This window comes from Bos javanicus, chromosome 13, assembly GCF_032452875.1.
Source record: "Bos javanicus breed banteng chromosome 13, ARS-OSU_banteng_1.0, whole genome shotgun sequence".
Taxonomy (NCBI): domain Eukaryota; kingdom Metazoa; phylum Chordata; class Mammalia; order Artiodactyla; family Bovidae; genus Bos; species Bos javanicus.
In genome coordinates this window covers 59,560,359-59,576,510 of record NC_083880.1, presented here as the reverse complement: position 1 = coordinate 59,576,510, position 16,152 = coordinate 59,560,359, and the positions used below count along the sequence as shown (strand labels likewise).

Below are 16,152 nucleotides of genomic sequence, written 5' to 3'. Positions count from 1 at the left end.
AATTGTTTTCAGGGGCTTCTCTGGTGTCTCAGTGGTAAGGAATCCGCTGGCCAATGCAGGAGACTTGGGTTCGATCCCTGGTCCAGGGAGATCCCATGTGCAGCCAGGCAACTAAGCCCATGTGCCACAACTACTGAAGCCCAAGTGCCTAGAGCCCGTGTTCCACAAGAGAAACCACTGCGACGAGAAGACCCCACACCGCAAACTGGAGAGCGGCTCCCACTCGCAACGAGAGCAAGGCCATGCACAGCGATGAAAACCCAGTGCAACCAAAAACATGAGTAAATGAATCTTTAAAAAGATAATCACGTGTTCTCGAGTGTAAGAAGCAGCCATGGTGATGAGAATCAGCAGAAACGAGTCAGACAGTGGAATTAGCAGGTGCATGATAGCTAAGCATGGTGTAGAATACGTCTGAAAAACTAAAACAATAAAATGGGGTCAAGGATCAAGAGACTTTAACCGAGTAGATTTGAACAACAACAACAAAATAACTTGAGAAAAACTTTCAGCATTTTCGTAGCTTTCATACCTCTTCTCTGGAGAGGGCAATGGCACCCCACTCCAGTACTCTCGCCTGGAAAATCCCATGGATGGAGGGGCCTGGTGGGCTGCAGTCCACGGGGTCGCTAAGAGTCAGACATGACTGAGCGACTTCACTTTCACTTTTCCTTTCACGCATTGGAGAAGGAAATGGCAACCCACTCCAGTGTTCTTGCCTGGAGAATCCCAGGGACGGGGGAGCCTGGTGGGCTGCCGTCTATGGGGTCACACAGAGTCGGACACGACTGAAGCGACTTAACAGCAGCAGCAGCAGTACCTCTTGTCTTTGCCCTGTGCCTTTGTCTTCCTTTTCCCTTTAGTAGGTGTTATCATCTATGAAGACTCTTTCCCAGTCATTTTCTGGCCAATTGTCTCTTCCCTTCCTGGTTGCACCTCCATAATGACTACTGGCTTGTGGCATCATTTTCTGCATTCAGCCTTGCCCTCCAGCTTTACAGACCTTTCTCCACCTGTAGCATTTCCTCTACAGTGTCCTTTTTTTCAAGTCTTGCTCTGATTCCTTTTTCCTGTCAACCTTGGGATCAAAATTCAGGCTAGTAAGCTGAGCTATCGCTAATTATAATACCTTCAGTATTTCAGTCTTCCCCGTATTATTCCTATACTCGGGTTTTTAGATGAATTTGTTGGCAATTTATGAAATCCTACTTTGACCAAAGGAGCTCTTTTGAGTTACCTTCTTGAGGTTACAATCTGCCCGATAATCAGGTGATTTTAAAGCAGCACAGGGGATTCCCTGGCAGTCCAGTGGTTAAGACTTTGACTCCCAATGCAGGGGGTTCGGGTTCAATCCCTGGTCAACGAGCTAGGATACCACATGCCTCCTGGCCAAAGAACCAAAACATAAAACAGAAACAATATTGTAACAAAACCAATAAAGACTTCTAAAAAAATAAAGCAGCACAGTCTGAAATGTCCTGCCAGGACTTTAATGCTCTGGACATTCTGAGTCTGGTGTTCAGCTGGACTTTAATGTCAGGTATTGAACTGATACTCATACAGCCGAGTGGCTGAAAGTCCACACGAAAACAGTATAAAAAAGCATATGAAAAAGAGCTCAGTACACAAAACAATATGCCTTCCTGCACATTTTTTAGGAGTTATGAAAATGATGAGACTCCCTAAGTTCTGAAAAGAAACTCAACTCAAAATTCTGTTCTCGGGGACTTTGCTGGTGGTGCAGTGACTAAGACTTCACACTGTCACTGCAGGAGGCCTGGGTTTGATCCCTGGTCAGGAAACTAGATCCCACATGCCACAACTAAAGATCTGGCATGCCTCAATGAAGATCGAAGGTCCTGTGTGCCTCAACTAAGGCCCGGCACATCCAAATAAATAATAAAAATAAACAAAAAACACTGTTCTTAGCAGCATATTACTTAAGAGAAGGGGAGATTATCTTATTAGAAGCTTTCTCACTTAGTTCTGTTAATTCTAGCTGTTTCAGCCTTTGGTCTGTGGGATATTGCGAAAACAACCCAGTTTCCTAGAATAATCAACTCTCGCAATGTTGAGTTAAAATGTAAATATGAATGGACCGCAGCAAAATGTCTACAACTTTCCATTCAGAAAAATTCTAGCTGATCAAACAGGAGCCTGAGAGAGAATGAGGAGTCAAGCCCCTCATTCAATACCACACTGAATATCTATGCAGGGGTGAGTATTTAATTTAGGGTCAAATCCTATTAGTTTTGTTTTTTGGTTCAGACTGTTTTTCCTTGAAAAAGACATGCAAATGACATCATTCTAATCTGCATAGGGACCTTCAGGGTCATCCCTTCAGTACTGGGAAGAATTGCTGTCTGGAATTCGCCAAGGTGATGGGAACCATCCAAACTTGAACTGGCGTGAAATCTATCTGTTGTCTTTTCCCGGAGACTTGGGTTCAGAGTCTGTATCTGTTCATCACTTGAGCAAGTTTGTCCAGCCTTTCTACCTTTTTTCAATACAATAGAAAACAGTGGTTGTAAGTGTGGAGAGGAGAAAAAAGAGTGACTGCTGATAGGTATTGTCTTTCTCATTGGGGTGATGAAGAAGTTCTGAAATTAAATAGTGGTGATGGATGCACAACTCTAAATATACTAAAAAAACGCTGAATCGTACTTCTGTGGTACCTTAGAGTCAGGTAGTGAAAGTGTTAGTTGCTTCAGTCAAGTCCGACCCCTTGTGATTTCATAGACTGTAGCCCATTAGGCTCCTCCATCCATGGAATTCTTCAGGCAAGAATACTAGAGTGGGTTGTCATTCCCTTCTCCGAGGGGTCTATGTGAATTATGTGCTAATAAAGCTGTTACTTTTTAAAATTCAATATCAGCAGTACTGTACAATGAATCCACATGGATCCATGACTCAGACTCCCCAATTTTCAGCTCATGGCCAGTATTGTTCTAATTACCTCTATCCACTTTCCCCTTGAATTATTTTGAATTTTCAAATTTTGTCTGTAAATATTTCCTCTCTGAGAGATAAGGGCTTTTAAAAATGCAATCATAACATCATTCCATTTCTGTACATAAGAGGCATCAGAGTTTGGTTCCTTAGATTCCCTCTTTAGCTGGACAGCGCTTGCCTCTTCCTTATAAGGTGCTCCATGACCTGAGGTCACCGACACAGAGGAGCTGGTAAAGCCAGAAGAAAGCAGGAGAAAACGGGTACACCTGAGAGAAATGTCCAGATTCATATTTAAAATCATCTGCTATTTTTTAGTGGCCTTTGCCTCACAAATATCACCTGCAGTAGTACCATTTTAACGATTTGTCTCATCTGTAAAGACAAACAGGATAAACAGGATAAGTACCTGTAAAAGATAAACAGGTACATCTGTTAGTCCAGGCTCTACACTGACCTGCCCCTGCTTCTCATACCTTGCCTTCCATGTGAAGACTTTCCTAGATTATTCCCTCTTCTCCTGTCTCTGCCCTCCTCTCTATGGATCTCCACCTTAAGCTTGTTGCTCAGTCGTTTTGTGACGGTTCTGTGTGATCTTTGTTCCTTCCCTCTTATTTGCTCTCATCTATAACATGTCAACCACTTGGCCAGGGAAGTTCCAACAAAGGTAACAATTTAGAATATAGATTGTCTCCCACTGGAAATCAGTGAGCTCTTTCCACCCATAAATCCTTCCTGGTGCTCAGACAGGACAACCAGCAGACAAGACAGTAAGTGCTGTAATCACGGGATGGGAAGAGAGAGAGAGCTCATTGGAGACGGAACCTGAGCCCGGCTGGAAGGATGGACACCAGTTTGTTTATGTGAAATAAAAATGCCAACAAGCCTAGCAAGCCATTTGCGTCCCTGTAGGTCCTCTCTGGATATTTAGTCTGAATTTAAGGAAAGTGGAAAGAATCTGCCTGCAATACAGGAGCCACAGGAAACTCAGGTTCGATTCTTGGATGGGGAAGATCCCCTGGAGAAGGAAATGGCAACCCTCTCCAGTATTCTTGCCTGGGACATCCCATAAACAGAGGAGCCTGGTGGGCTACAGCTCAAAGGGTTGCAAAGAACTGGACATGACTGAGCAACTAAACACGCGTGCTCACAACAAAAGTGGAGCAATTTAGCAAGTTGTCCTGAATTGCATGATGAACTAGCATTGTGGCTTCAAGTTCAGATGGTGGGTGGGTGAGATTTGAGAGATAATATACTTGTATTGACAAGTGCTCAGCATAGCCCTGCTGCAGAGACAGCACCCAAAGACCAGGGGGTGGGCAGTGGGGGTTGGAGCAGGGGGAAGTGTGTGCCTGACCCAGAAAGATGTGGGAGGAGGTCTCCTGGATACCGCTCCCCCATCCCCGGACTCGTTTTCTCTGGCTGTTGCAGGGCAGTTTTAAGGGGCGAGAAGGAAGAAACACTGACCACTATCAGAAATTTGTCCTGGCGGCCTCTAATCAGAGAAATAAGTTTGATCTGTCCAGTGGGAGTTGTTCCACAGCGTTCAGGGAATGAGACTGCCGTGCGTTCATACACTCAGCTTTTCAAAGTAGGAACTTCACCCTATAAAGGAGAAGACTATTTTTTTCCCCTTTTGCGGTTTCTCAGAGCAAATGTGTGACAGTCTCTACTCATAGACGTTAGGCATTGAGGAGTGAGGGTGGCCTTGATTTCTTATCTTCCCTCCTTCATTTCTTTTCTTCTCCTCCTTTCCAGAAAGTCTGCCTTCTGGGAGAACCATTCTGACAATTTCCTGTGCTGTCAGATAGCTCCATAGAATTCAGTTTCTGAGAACCAGCCAGAGGCATGCAGTGACATTGCGTAACCACTTCTGAAGTCAGAGATATTAGCCGCCGGGCTCAGAGGAGCAGGTTCAAACGAGCAACATGAAAGGAGCAGGCATCCTGGACGGAGCGCCCAAGGTGAGTGGCCGGGCGGTCTGCAGGGGCAGAAGTTGGAGGAGTCTGGGTTAAGGACAGCGGCTGATTTCAGTGCTGAGTTTCTGATGAAGTAAAAAATGTAACAGTAACATGTAAGCTCTAGAGGAGAAAGTTTCATGGGAGTTTAAGTGCAGAAAATATATGTGCTATAAAGCTCCTTACCAGTCTGACTCAGAGATGGATGCAAATTATTTTCTAGCAAAACTCAGTGTACATGACTGATAACACAACCCATCTCTTTGTGCCCATTCACCTTCTAACACATTTCTGAGCAAGACATAGGTCTCTGCTCTGGCCCTGAGCCCTCAGCAGGCTTTCCTATGCTGTTTTCATGCTGTTTTCATGATACCTTCTGTACTGATTATTCCTGAGCAGAGCTCAAGTCTGTGGCAGGGATCAAAAAGGTTTTGCTATTTAGAAAGTTGAAATAACTGCTTAAAAAAGAAAACAAAAAGACTGCTCAGACACAAGGAAAGTGAAGGTCAGGGTTATTTTGCTACATCTTTTTAAAAATTCTAAGTAGAACAGGAAAAAGAAATGAAGCAATTATGAAATGGGAAGCTTGCTTATATGATTAAATATGTGATATTATTATAATAATAATCATAGGTGTCATTAGTGAAAGTTACAGCTGAAAAACCCATGACAGCCTCTTTAATGTATATTAGCTATCCTAGAATTTTGTACTCAACTATTTTCTTTGAAAAAAATTTAAAGCACTGGGAAAACAGAAAAAAAAAAAAAAGCAGTAAACTTGTGCATTATCCTTTACCTAGATTCACTGATTCCAGGCACTTTATCACATTTGTGATCTATTTATATATTTTTTAATATATAAACCTATATATATTTAGACACAGGCTACATTCACATTTTCCAGAAATCCAAAAATATCCTTTCTATCTTTTTTGGCTATTACTATGTCTTTGTGTATGTGTGTGTTTGTTTTTCTAACCCCAAACTCATTCCAGGATCACACATTTTGTTAGTTAGGTCTCTGTCAACCTTAATCTAGAACAATCCACTACTTTTTATTTCTTTCATAACATTGACATTTTCTATGAATATCCAGATTTTTTTATAATTTAGACTTATTTTTATTTATGGGCCGCTAAATCTGTCCAGTTTCTACAGCACTTTGCAGCATGTGATTAACATATATATACATGCATGTAACATATATTTGATAGTCTCAGCAGCCCCATAAAATTCTATTATCGATATTATACAGATAGTAACAGCTGACCCTTACTGACTGTCCATCTGCCAGGCCTGGTGCTGAGTTTTCTGCTTGCTTTTCATTATATCCTCTCGACATCTCCATGAGGTAGGTGTGTTACTCTTATCCTCATTTTACAGATGAGGAAAGTAGACCAGATGAGGACAGATGACCTTGAAACGACTTGACAAGGTCATTTGCTAGTTAGTAGAATGCCAGGTACCAACCAGGCAGACTGACCCAAGCCCCAGCTCTTAACCACCTCACTATATCCTGATCCTTAGGCAAGAGGTCCACACTCTTTTCATAAAGAGCCAGATAGTGTTTTATGCTTTGTGGGCCACCTCTGATCTCCAGTGCATATTCTTGTTTGTTTTTACAACCCTTTAAAAATATGAAATCATTCTTAACTCTTGGACCGGTCATGCGGATTTGGTCTAAAGGCCCTAGATTGCCGACCCAAGTCTTAGATGAATGACATGTGAACTTGTTCAAATGCCCCCACCCAGTAAGGGCAGTCCCAGGGCAAGAACCCAAGTCTTCCACTCCCAGTCCTAAGGCAGCCTCACCTCACGGCTTCCCCAGCATTCCTATAAAACCACCAATACACAAAGAAAATAATATACTTTTTAAAATGGCTTTACAAGAGCGGGAGCAGTAACTGAATATCTGTGGGGCTTCTTGTCTTTCACAGTGAAAATTATGTATTAGAATGCTGTCTGTTTTAGCACTGTTGATCTACCTCAGTATTTTTAATGCCTACATTGCTGTTTAGGTGCTTCTGATTCGATGGTAACACAGTACGTGAAGGGGTCATGCCATGGGAGTGGTCCCCCGCATCGGGGCATCTGACTTTAAAGCAACCCTGCTTTTCACTTGGGTGACCCGAGTGTTTCCCCAACACCTCTCGTGTCCCGATGTCTGCCTGTGCACGTCAGGAGGCGAGCAGAGCCCTCCAAGGCTGTTCCCCAGTGTTGCTGCTTAACAGCCAACCTGGACTTCCTCGTCACTAGAATTTCACCTGTGTGCACAGCAGGCTCTGTGTAATTGTCTGACTTTTATTAAGTTTCCCCAAACTGTCTTATTAAATGAAGAGAAAAACTGAAAAATAAACGTGATAAAATTAGAGCTAGGAAACACTGACCTCAAACAGTGTGACTGCAGCAAAAATAGAGACCATGATGCGTTGGCAAGTTGGTAAATCCAGCCTCTCAGTGGACTGTAGCTGACGGGCTCCATGTTCAACTCATTCAAGAAAAGCTAGAAAATCAGGTCTAAAAGACAAGATGAATAAGTGGTTTTATTAAATGTAATGCAAATTGTGTTTACTTCTGAGTGTGTGTGTGTGTGTGTGTGCGTGCACACGTCCACACACTTAGAAGTGATACTGAAAATAGCATCTTTGTCTCCCTGGAGTGAATGTCCAGAAATCGAAAGAGGAATCCTGGGTCAAATAAGCATGGTGGTTATTTTCCATCATTTTCTGAGAATCTCGACTATTTGAAAACCTACTTTCTGTAGTATTTTCTCTACAGTCTAGACGTTCTCTCTTATGAGTAGAGCTATAGGCTGTTTGCTCCCTTGGTTTTCTGAAGGGAATTTTCAGACAAGTGTCTTCATTGTGTTACTGAAAGGTGGATGGTCCAGAGAACTGACTTAAATCATGTTTATGTTTTAAGAACTTTTAAATGTCCTGAAATGTTCTCAGCATTTCAGATTTCAGCTTCAATTGAAAAGCAAATGGTCCTGCTTCATTGCACCTCTGAGTGAAATGGTTCCAGAATCAGTCAAGCAGGGTCTATAGTGAAGACTTTGAATTGTTTTTTTAAAAAACCACCAACATTCCCAGGGTTGGTTTAGACCCTGATAGACTAGGGTGGCATCAGAGTGTCCACCGGTCGCTGAGACTCTCCTGCTCTGGTGCTTCTGGGCAAGAATGCTCACTGAGGCTTTGTGTGTGAGTGGGGAACAATTGCAGGCTCTCCTTATACCTTTAGAAGCTCTGAAGTATAATGATCCACTCCCACCAGCTCCCCCACTGGAGCTGAATTCTTCCCTGAACAAATTCCTTCCCCTTCTCCCCTGCCATTCCTGGCCTGGCATGCTTCTCTCTTCCTGTGGCTGGACCACTGGGTACTCCTATCAAGCATCTCGCCAGCCAAAGGCCTCTCTGCACCACCCTGTCTAAACCGCCTCCCTTTAGACACCCACTGCATCATCTCACCATCCATCTCAGCCTCTCTTATCAAGATGGGAGATTGATTGTTTCCTGCTCTGGAAAGTCAACTCCATTAAGGATAGATCTGGGCTTTCTCATTCGGCGCTGCAACTTTATGTATTTATTTATAGCTGTGCTGGATCTTCATGGCTACACAAGGACTTTCTCTAGTTGCAGAGAGTGGTGGGGGTACTCTCTAGTTGTGGAGTGCAGGTTTCTCATTATGGTGCCTTCTCTTCTTGCAGAGCGGGGGCTGTAGGTGCACGGGCTGCAGTAGTTATGGCTCCCAGGCTCTAGGCTCAATAGTTGTGGCGCACAGGCTACGTTGTCCATGGCTTGTGGGATCTTACCGATCAGGGGCGGAACCTGTGTTTCCTACATTGGCAGGTGGATTCTTTACCACTGAGCCACCAGGGAAACCCTCAGTGCTGCATCTTTAGTGCCTACACACAGTAGGTATTCAAGAAACACCTAGGTGTATGTGTGTGTGAATGAATGGGAGGTTGACAGGCGTGCAGAGCCCTTGCAACACAGCCTTGAGGACAGGAACGGTACTTCCTGCTTATCAGATGTCTGGGAACAGAGGTCATCCCTGACTCTCAGCTCTCCTAAGCCCTCCCTGGCCCCAACCTGACCCACCTCTCAACCTAGACACTTGAGAATCACCTGCTCCTTCTCCCGTGATCAGATGTTGCCTTATCTCTGAGCCTTTGCAATCAAAGTCATAGCCATAAGCACTGGTGGCCTCCCTCTGACTTTATCCAGCGGCTTGACCCCTTCACCTGCCTCCCAAGGCAGGACAGGCTGACACAGAACCCAGTGGAAAACATAGCTCATGGTTCACTGTCATCCTTTTACCCAACACATAGTTATCGAGCTCTGGGGATCAGGGTCATCAACAAAGAGCCAACGTTCCTGTGGGGTCAGAAGGCCAGTAAGTCAGTAAAGGGACGCAATGATTTCAGATGCTGCTAACTGCCCTAAAGAAAACAAAACAGGGTGACCTGACAGAGGTGGTAGACAGAAAGGGCCTCTCTGGAAACCAGAATGATGGGGAAAGTATTCCAGGCAGAGGGAACAGCAAATGCAAGGGCAGGAATGAACTGAGCAGAGCAGAGTGTCGGTGAAAAGGCCAGTGATGTTAGAGAAGAGTCACAAGGGGAGAAAGTGTCAGCAGCAACATTTGAGGGGTCGGCAGTGTCCTGTGCACACTGGGGCTCGTCGACGCTGGAAGAACTTGGACTAAGAACTTGGACTGCAGCGGAAACCAGTGGCCTGTTTAAAGCAGGAGGTGACACGGGCTGTCTTACCTTTTAAGAGATCACTCAGGCTTCTGGGTGCCCATGGACAGTCAGTAGGAGACAGCAGAAGCAGGTGATTCAGGAGACAGAGCAGGGCTTCCTTTTCCATCTCAGATGGTACCCTGCTGTTCTCAGTGCACACGGAGAAGCATCATTCGCTCTGCCTTTTGAAAAAAATAAGACATTTGGTGTTCAAAAGTGTCAGGAGATGTGAACAGAAGGAAGATTAAATAAAGGTATAAATAGCTTTTAGTGAACTGCGTGTGCTAAATAGTTTTCTTTTTAAGGAACTGATTTTTTTTTAATTTTTAATTGCAGGATAATTGCTTTACCATAGAACAGTGTGAATCAGCCTTAAGTAGACATATATCCCATATATTCCCTTCCTCTTGAACCTCCCTCCCACCCAACCCTGATTTTTTTTTTTTTTTGCCACACTGAGTGGCCTGAGAGATAAGTACCCAGAATAGGGATTGAACCCTTGCCCCCCTGTAGTGGAAGTTCAGAATCTTAACCACTGGACCGCGAGGAAAGTCCCAAGAAACTGATGTTTATTTTCACCAACTTTATTTCCATTTTCTGTTGAAAATCCTTTCCTTCATTCCACAAATATTAAGCCAGATGCTGCTCTAAATGCCACAGAGAAAAAAGGTTTGGTCCCCTTTTTCAATACTTAATAAATCATCATTAGCATTAACAATCTAGTACAGAATATTGTTCTTTCCCCTGTTTGATAACCTTTAATTCCCTTAACAGAGTATTTACTAAAGAGCTCACTTTGCTGGGGGGAGAGGGGGTGGGATTGAGCGGGGCGGGGAGGAAGCAAAACAGAACACCATGGAGCTTACCCCTAAAGTTAAAAACGCCTATTAGGAGACTTTTCAAAGGAAAGTGGCCTGCATGATAATGGAATGGGGAAGCGGCTGTAGAAACATGTGTGGTCATCTTGGAACCGTGATGACTCAGAGAGGAAATGACAAGAGGGGAAATAACTTCAAAGGAGGAAGGTGGGAGGCTAGTAACAACAAAAAAAAATGCCCCTATAAGTGATACTCGAAGACTTCAACATGAGTTGCAAAAAGGGGAAGTCATCTGTTAGGAACCATTTCCAAATGCAGTGCTCATGAGCCATGTGTTTAGCAGAATGGGAGAGGGCTCTTGTGTGCTCATGGCCAGGACAGAGTTAGGACCTAGAGTGCAGCATGTGCGCCTGCGCCGAAGAGGTCGCTCCTCCCAGGGAGGCTTTGCCAGTTCTTAAGGCACCTCAAGGAAGTGTTAATCCTGGGCAAGTCCAGGCGACCCATCTGCCCATTCAGAGTGGTTTGCCATGAGTTTATAAATTAGTGAACCGGTTGTTTTTTTTCTTTAAACCATTGCTTCTCAAGACTTCTCTGGTGGTCCAGTGTTAAGACTCTGGGCTGCCAGGGCAGGGGTCATGGGTTTGATTCCTGGTCAGGGAACTAACCTTTGCTTCACAAAAGCAACAGCAGTTTTGTTTGTCACACATTTGTTACAGCAGCCTATCATTTGGGGGTTGGCGTTGGGGACAACTAGGGTAAGAAAGCAGTAGGATGCTTCTCTCTTGGAGATATTTGACACCTGGTTAACAAAAGCTGAAAGGTGCTTGGTGGTCCAGTGGCTAAGACTCCAAGCTCCCAGGGCAGCAGACCCTGGTTCGATCCTTGGTCAGGGAACTAGATTCTGCACACCGCAACTAAGACCTGCTGTAGCCAGATAAATAAATAAATATTTTAAAAAAGAATGTTCACTTGGGTGCAGAATTTAAACTCACAGGTTGAAAGAGCATGAGAGTCAATTACTAACAGCGGAAACATCAACTGGCTTCTATACTTTGGGAAACACCAAAATGAGGGGATTAAGAAATCAACAGGGACAGTTGCAGAGCACATGGTCTATGACCTTCCTTGTGGTGTCTCCTGTAAGGCTAGCAATTGGTTTGTCTGTGACTCATTACTAACAACAAAATGAATAAACCTGGTAACCTGGAAAAAAATTCCTGCTAACAGAATGGGAGAAGAACTTAACAGGTAGCTTGTTGTTTTCCTAACAACGCTAAATATGACCCTAGGCAATGGAGAATTCCGTGAACAAGTATGAACCTTCACTTATTTCTCTGCAATCTATTAAATAGCTTGGACCAGTTTTGAATTCTTCCTGATCAGTCAAATGGAAAAACCACACCCTACAGGGACTTTGACCTCAGTCACACAAGATCATTTTAGGTGTGGTTCATAGATGGGACATTTGTTAATGTTAGCTATGTATTCTAATGTGCATTGGGAAAAAACTAAGGCTGGCTTATCAAATTTTTTATTTCATAGGTCATATTGCTTTGGGAGAGTTTTTTTTTTAATTGGTTTAATTTAATATTTTTCTTTAAGTTAGAAAGTATACGAACAGCACACAGGTATGACAGGAAGCATGCAGTTAATAGTCACCCTTCCTGGTGGCTCAGATGGTACAGTGTCTGCCTGTTATGTAGGAGACCTGGGTTCGATCCCTGGGTCAGGAAGATTCCCCTGGAGGAGAAAATTTCCACTCCAGTACCCCTGCCTGGAAAATCCCATGGATGGAGGAGCCCAGTAGGCTACAGTCCATGGAGTTGCAAAGAGTCGAACACAACTGAGTGACTTCACTTTCCTTTTTTCCTTTCCTATGCAGTTAATAGGACACGAAGTTTAAGAAGCACAGTCTTAGACAAAGCTTTCCCCTAATAAGGGTGGTGTAATTGCTTCAGACTGCTCAAAGGCCATGAAACACCTTCTTTGGTCTCCATGCCATTCCTTCCCTTTACCTTTCAAAGCAAGAAAAAAGGAAGAAAGGAAGGAAAAGATGAGATAGGAAAAGATCCCACCTGTCACTTTCTTTAATTCCTCTGATGACTTTCACAAAATAGGAGATAAGAATAAGAGAAGAAACTGTGCAAAATGCAGTGGGGGGTGGGTTGGAGCTGGATGGGAACCCTACACTTTCAGATGAGGGTCCTGTCCTGAGATCCAGGAAATTCTCAGCTACTTGCCCTCCTCCCTCCACAAGTTTCTCACAAGAGAAGGCTGAATCCCAACCACTTACCTTGGCCCACCTTTGCTCTCAACAACTCTTGTCCCCAAACCAAGTATCTTAAACAAAAATTCAGGGACTTATCTAGCAAGGAATGAACTTTGAGGTGGGGAGGGGCTTTGGGGAATGGATGAACAAATATGCTGTGTCTCTAGGGCACTACAGGCTACAAAAACAGTTTGGTACAACACCAACCTGTCTTGGACCACATCCAAAAAGATCAATTACTTAGAAGACCCGGGAGATCTTCATTGTTGCATCATTTCAACCCTGAGCTTAGACTAAGGAAACTTGTTCCCCTTGCTCCCCCTAATACACATCAGACATACAGTTGGTGCTTAATAAGTGTCAAATCAGTGAAGCAGGGAAAGCATATTTTAGCAAAGTTCCCATGAATAGGGGAAGTATATTCAAACATCTGGGTCTGGTGAAGACCCAAATCTATTGGATAACCACACTATTCAGGCATCAGGGAAGAAAATGCCTCATTTCCACTCAGTGGCTTTGGAATTTTTTTCTGGCCACTGTCTCTTCCTCAAACTCTTATTAGTCGACAATGCCTTCTGCGGCTACAGAAGTCCCCGTGTGAGAGACTTTTACATCTGAACCATCAGGAAGAATTCAAAGCTGAAAAGATCAGAGTTCAACATTATGATGGAGAAATCAGTTAAGGTTTGTGCCTGTTCATATAGTCAGGATCATTTTTAGAGATGTTGAGAAAACAAGGAAACTTTCTTTTATTTGTTTCTATTTTTTTCTTTTAATATTTTTGATGCATTCTTATCATGCTCTTTCTGTATTTGGTTGTACTGGTCTTCATTGCTGCTCTCAGGCTTTCTCTAGTTGAGGCGAGTGGGGGTTATTCTTTGCTGTGGTTCACGGGTTTCTCATTGCGACGCCTTCTCTTGTTGCAGAGCATGGGCTCTAGGGCAAGCAGGCTTCTGTAGTTGCGGCTCTCGGGCCCTAGAGCATGGGCTCAGTAGTTGTGGCTCACAGGCTTAGTTGCTCTCTGACATGTAGGATCTTCCTAGACCAAAGATCAAACCCATGTTCCATGCATCGGCAGGTGGATTCTTTACCAACGAGCCACCAGGAAAGTCCTGTTTCTCTTAATCTGGAAAAGTGTATTTCAATATCTCAGTTAAATAACTTCAGATGTTCTCTGCGTTCTGGAGTCTTTCCATCCAGAACTTTTCAACTTTTTCCTCAAAGTGGAGTGGAAGCCAGTTATTTTCCTAGCCCATCCAAGCAAATTAATATTAAGCACAAGAAAGACAGCAGTTTTCCCTCAGCATCTCTCATTTAACTACTTTGCAAAGTTAAAAAAAAAAAAAAACTCCAAGAGAAACTACTCTTCTTTATACTGTGGGGATGATGCAAGAAATTACTTAGCTCTCACTTCATTAAAAAAAAATCTAAAAACTTCTGAAATTGAAATGCAGATCATTGTAGCCACGGTGTCTCAAGTTCTGCAGCACCCATGTTTAGGCATGACACATTCAAAGGAAATAATTTAATAGAGTTGCCAATCTCCAGGCAAGTTCTGGTTGCGAAATGTACCATCTTGCTATGTTAAGTGACTCTCGGTTCCCTGTAACTTGTGGAATTTTACTTTTCAATGTAATTGTGGCTACAGAGAGCTGCTGAAATTCATGAAAGGAAAGAAAAGTTAAGATAACTTAAAGAAGAGAAAGAAGAGGAGGCCCGATGGCCTCGTAATACAACTCCATGCACAGGGAAAGTAACAAATGGTTAAACTAACACCTTCCCGGGTGTTAGACGCATGAGCAGCTGCAGCGTCCTGCCGCTGTTCATTTCTGGTCCTGGGAACAGTCCCCTCAAAGGAGGCCTCCCTTCTGGTCCAGGTGTTTGTGCCCAGGACATGTCATTCTGCAGCTGACCACAGGGGAGGGGGTGTGATGGGGACAAACGCAGCCTGCCTCCCCCGTTTTCCTGGAGACTCATTCCATGCCTCTCTCACTTGCCTGGGCCAGCCCAGAAAAACCCTTCAAGCTTCTTCCAGACTAAACTTCTGTGATTTTTTTTTCCGATTTTGTTTATTTATGGCTGTGCTGGGTCTTCGTTGCTGCCCGCATGCTTTGTGGCGAGCACAGATACTTTCTAGTTGCAGTGTGCGGGTTTCTCATTGCAGTGGCTTCTCTTATTGCAGAGCATGGGCTCTAGGGCACGCAGGCTTCAGTAGTTGTGGCCCACAGATCTAGTTGCCCTGTAGCATGTGGAATCTTCCTGGACCAAGGTTGGAACCTGTGTTCCCTGCACTGGCAGGTGGATTCTTCACCAGTGGACCACCAGGACGTCCCAACTTCTGTGATTCTTAACACACCTGCAGTTAGACCCTGTTGCATTTATTTTTAATATTATTGATTTTTTTGGCCACATCGGGTCTCAGTTGCAGCATGCAAGAGTTTTCATTGTGGCACACAGAGTCCTCTCTAGCTCTGGCACACCGGCTTAGTTGCCCAGTGACATGTGGGATCTTACTCCCCAACCAGGGATCGAACCCGTATCTCCTGCATTGGAAGGCAGATTCTTAACCAGTGGACCAGCAGGGAAGTCCCTGACCCTGTTGCATCTAAGTGGTAGGTCTTTGTTGCCTTCTCTGGGGATCTTCACGCTGTAGTCCTACTCTCAAGGAGCTGGGGAGAAAAAAACACTGACAAAATCAGCCAGTTCTCGACAATGGTCCAAACACTTCTCAGCATCTTTCAAGATGTAAATGGTCCTCTGAATGGATGGACAATGAGAGTGCCATCGATGGTGTGAGTTATCCTGGAAGTTCATGAAGCATCTCCCCAGGTGTGAGATGCTTTTACGTGACAAAATGCTTTTGGCTGAGATGAAGACTGGCTTGGTCAAGGTTCCCATCTAGCAAATCTGGAAGTAGAACAGGGATCATGACAAGCAGAAGCACAAGTTTACCAACACAGAAGCCATTTTCTTCCAACAGAACAGAACCCTCTTTACACTAGATTATCGAATTGAAAAATCAAAACATGCACATGTGATTTAAAAAACTGAAACTGTTCCAGTAAACATGGACTGAAAGCATGTTTTCCTTTAATCCCAGATCTCTAGGGTTTCCTGGTCTCCAGTTCCCCAAACCAGAGGGGGAGCCCCAATGACTTAGGTCTTCTTCCAGAAAGATGCTGTCCTCATAGAAGCCTACCATCTGCAGTTTCTCATCTTGCATTTAAAAATATTAGCATTCAGGGATTTTCTGGTGGTTAAGTGGTTAGGACTCTGAACTTTTGCTGCCCAGGTCCAAGTTCAACCCTTGGTCAGGGAGCTAAGATCCCACAAGCTGCATGACAGTCAAATAATAATACTCTGTTTTTGAGACTGTTCCACTTCAGCTCATATAAACTCTACCTCATTCTTTTT

At 43.9% G+C, this 16,152-nt stretch overlaps 1 protein-coding gene and 1 long non-coding RNA gene across 2 annotated transcripts in view; one reads left to right on the top strand and one right to left on the bottom strand.

Annotated features, from left to right (window-relative positions):
* The first annotated feature begins 4,328 nt into the window (after positions 1-4,328).
* CASS4 (Cas scaffold protein family member 4) overlaps positions 4,329-16,152 on the top strand; it is a 35,671-nt gene continuing 23,847 nt past the window's right edge. The window contains exon 1 of the mRNA XM_061437082.1: positions 4,329-4,913. Within this exon, the coding sequence (XP_061293066.1) occupies positions 4,878-4,913 (36 nt within the window). The 5' untranslated portion in view covers positions 4,329-4,877. The remainder of the gene's footprint in view (positions 4,914-16,152) is intronic.
* On the bottom strand, positions 4,844-10,122 carry LOC133259510 (uncharacterized). Its single transcript, XR_009740436.1, has 3 exons — positions 9,679-10,122; positions 7,295-7,424; positions 4,844-4,930 (listed from the first exon to the last, which is right to left on the bottom strand). It is a non-coding gene; the product is annotated as an uncharacterized LOC133259510 (long non-coding RNA).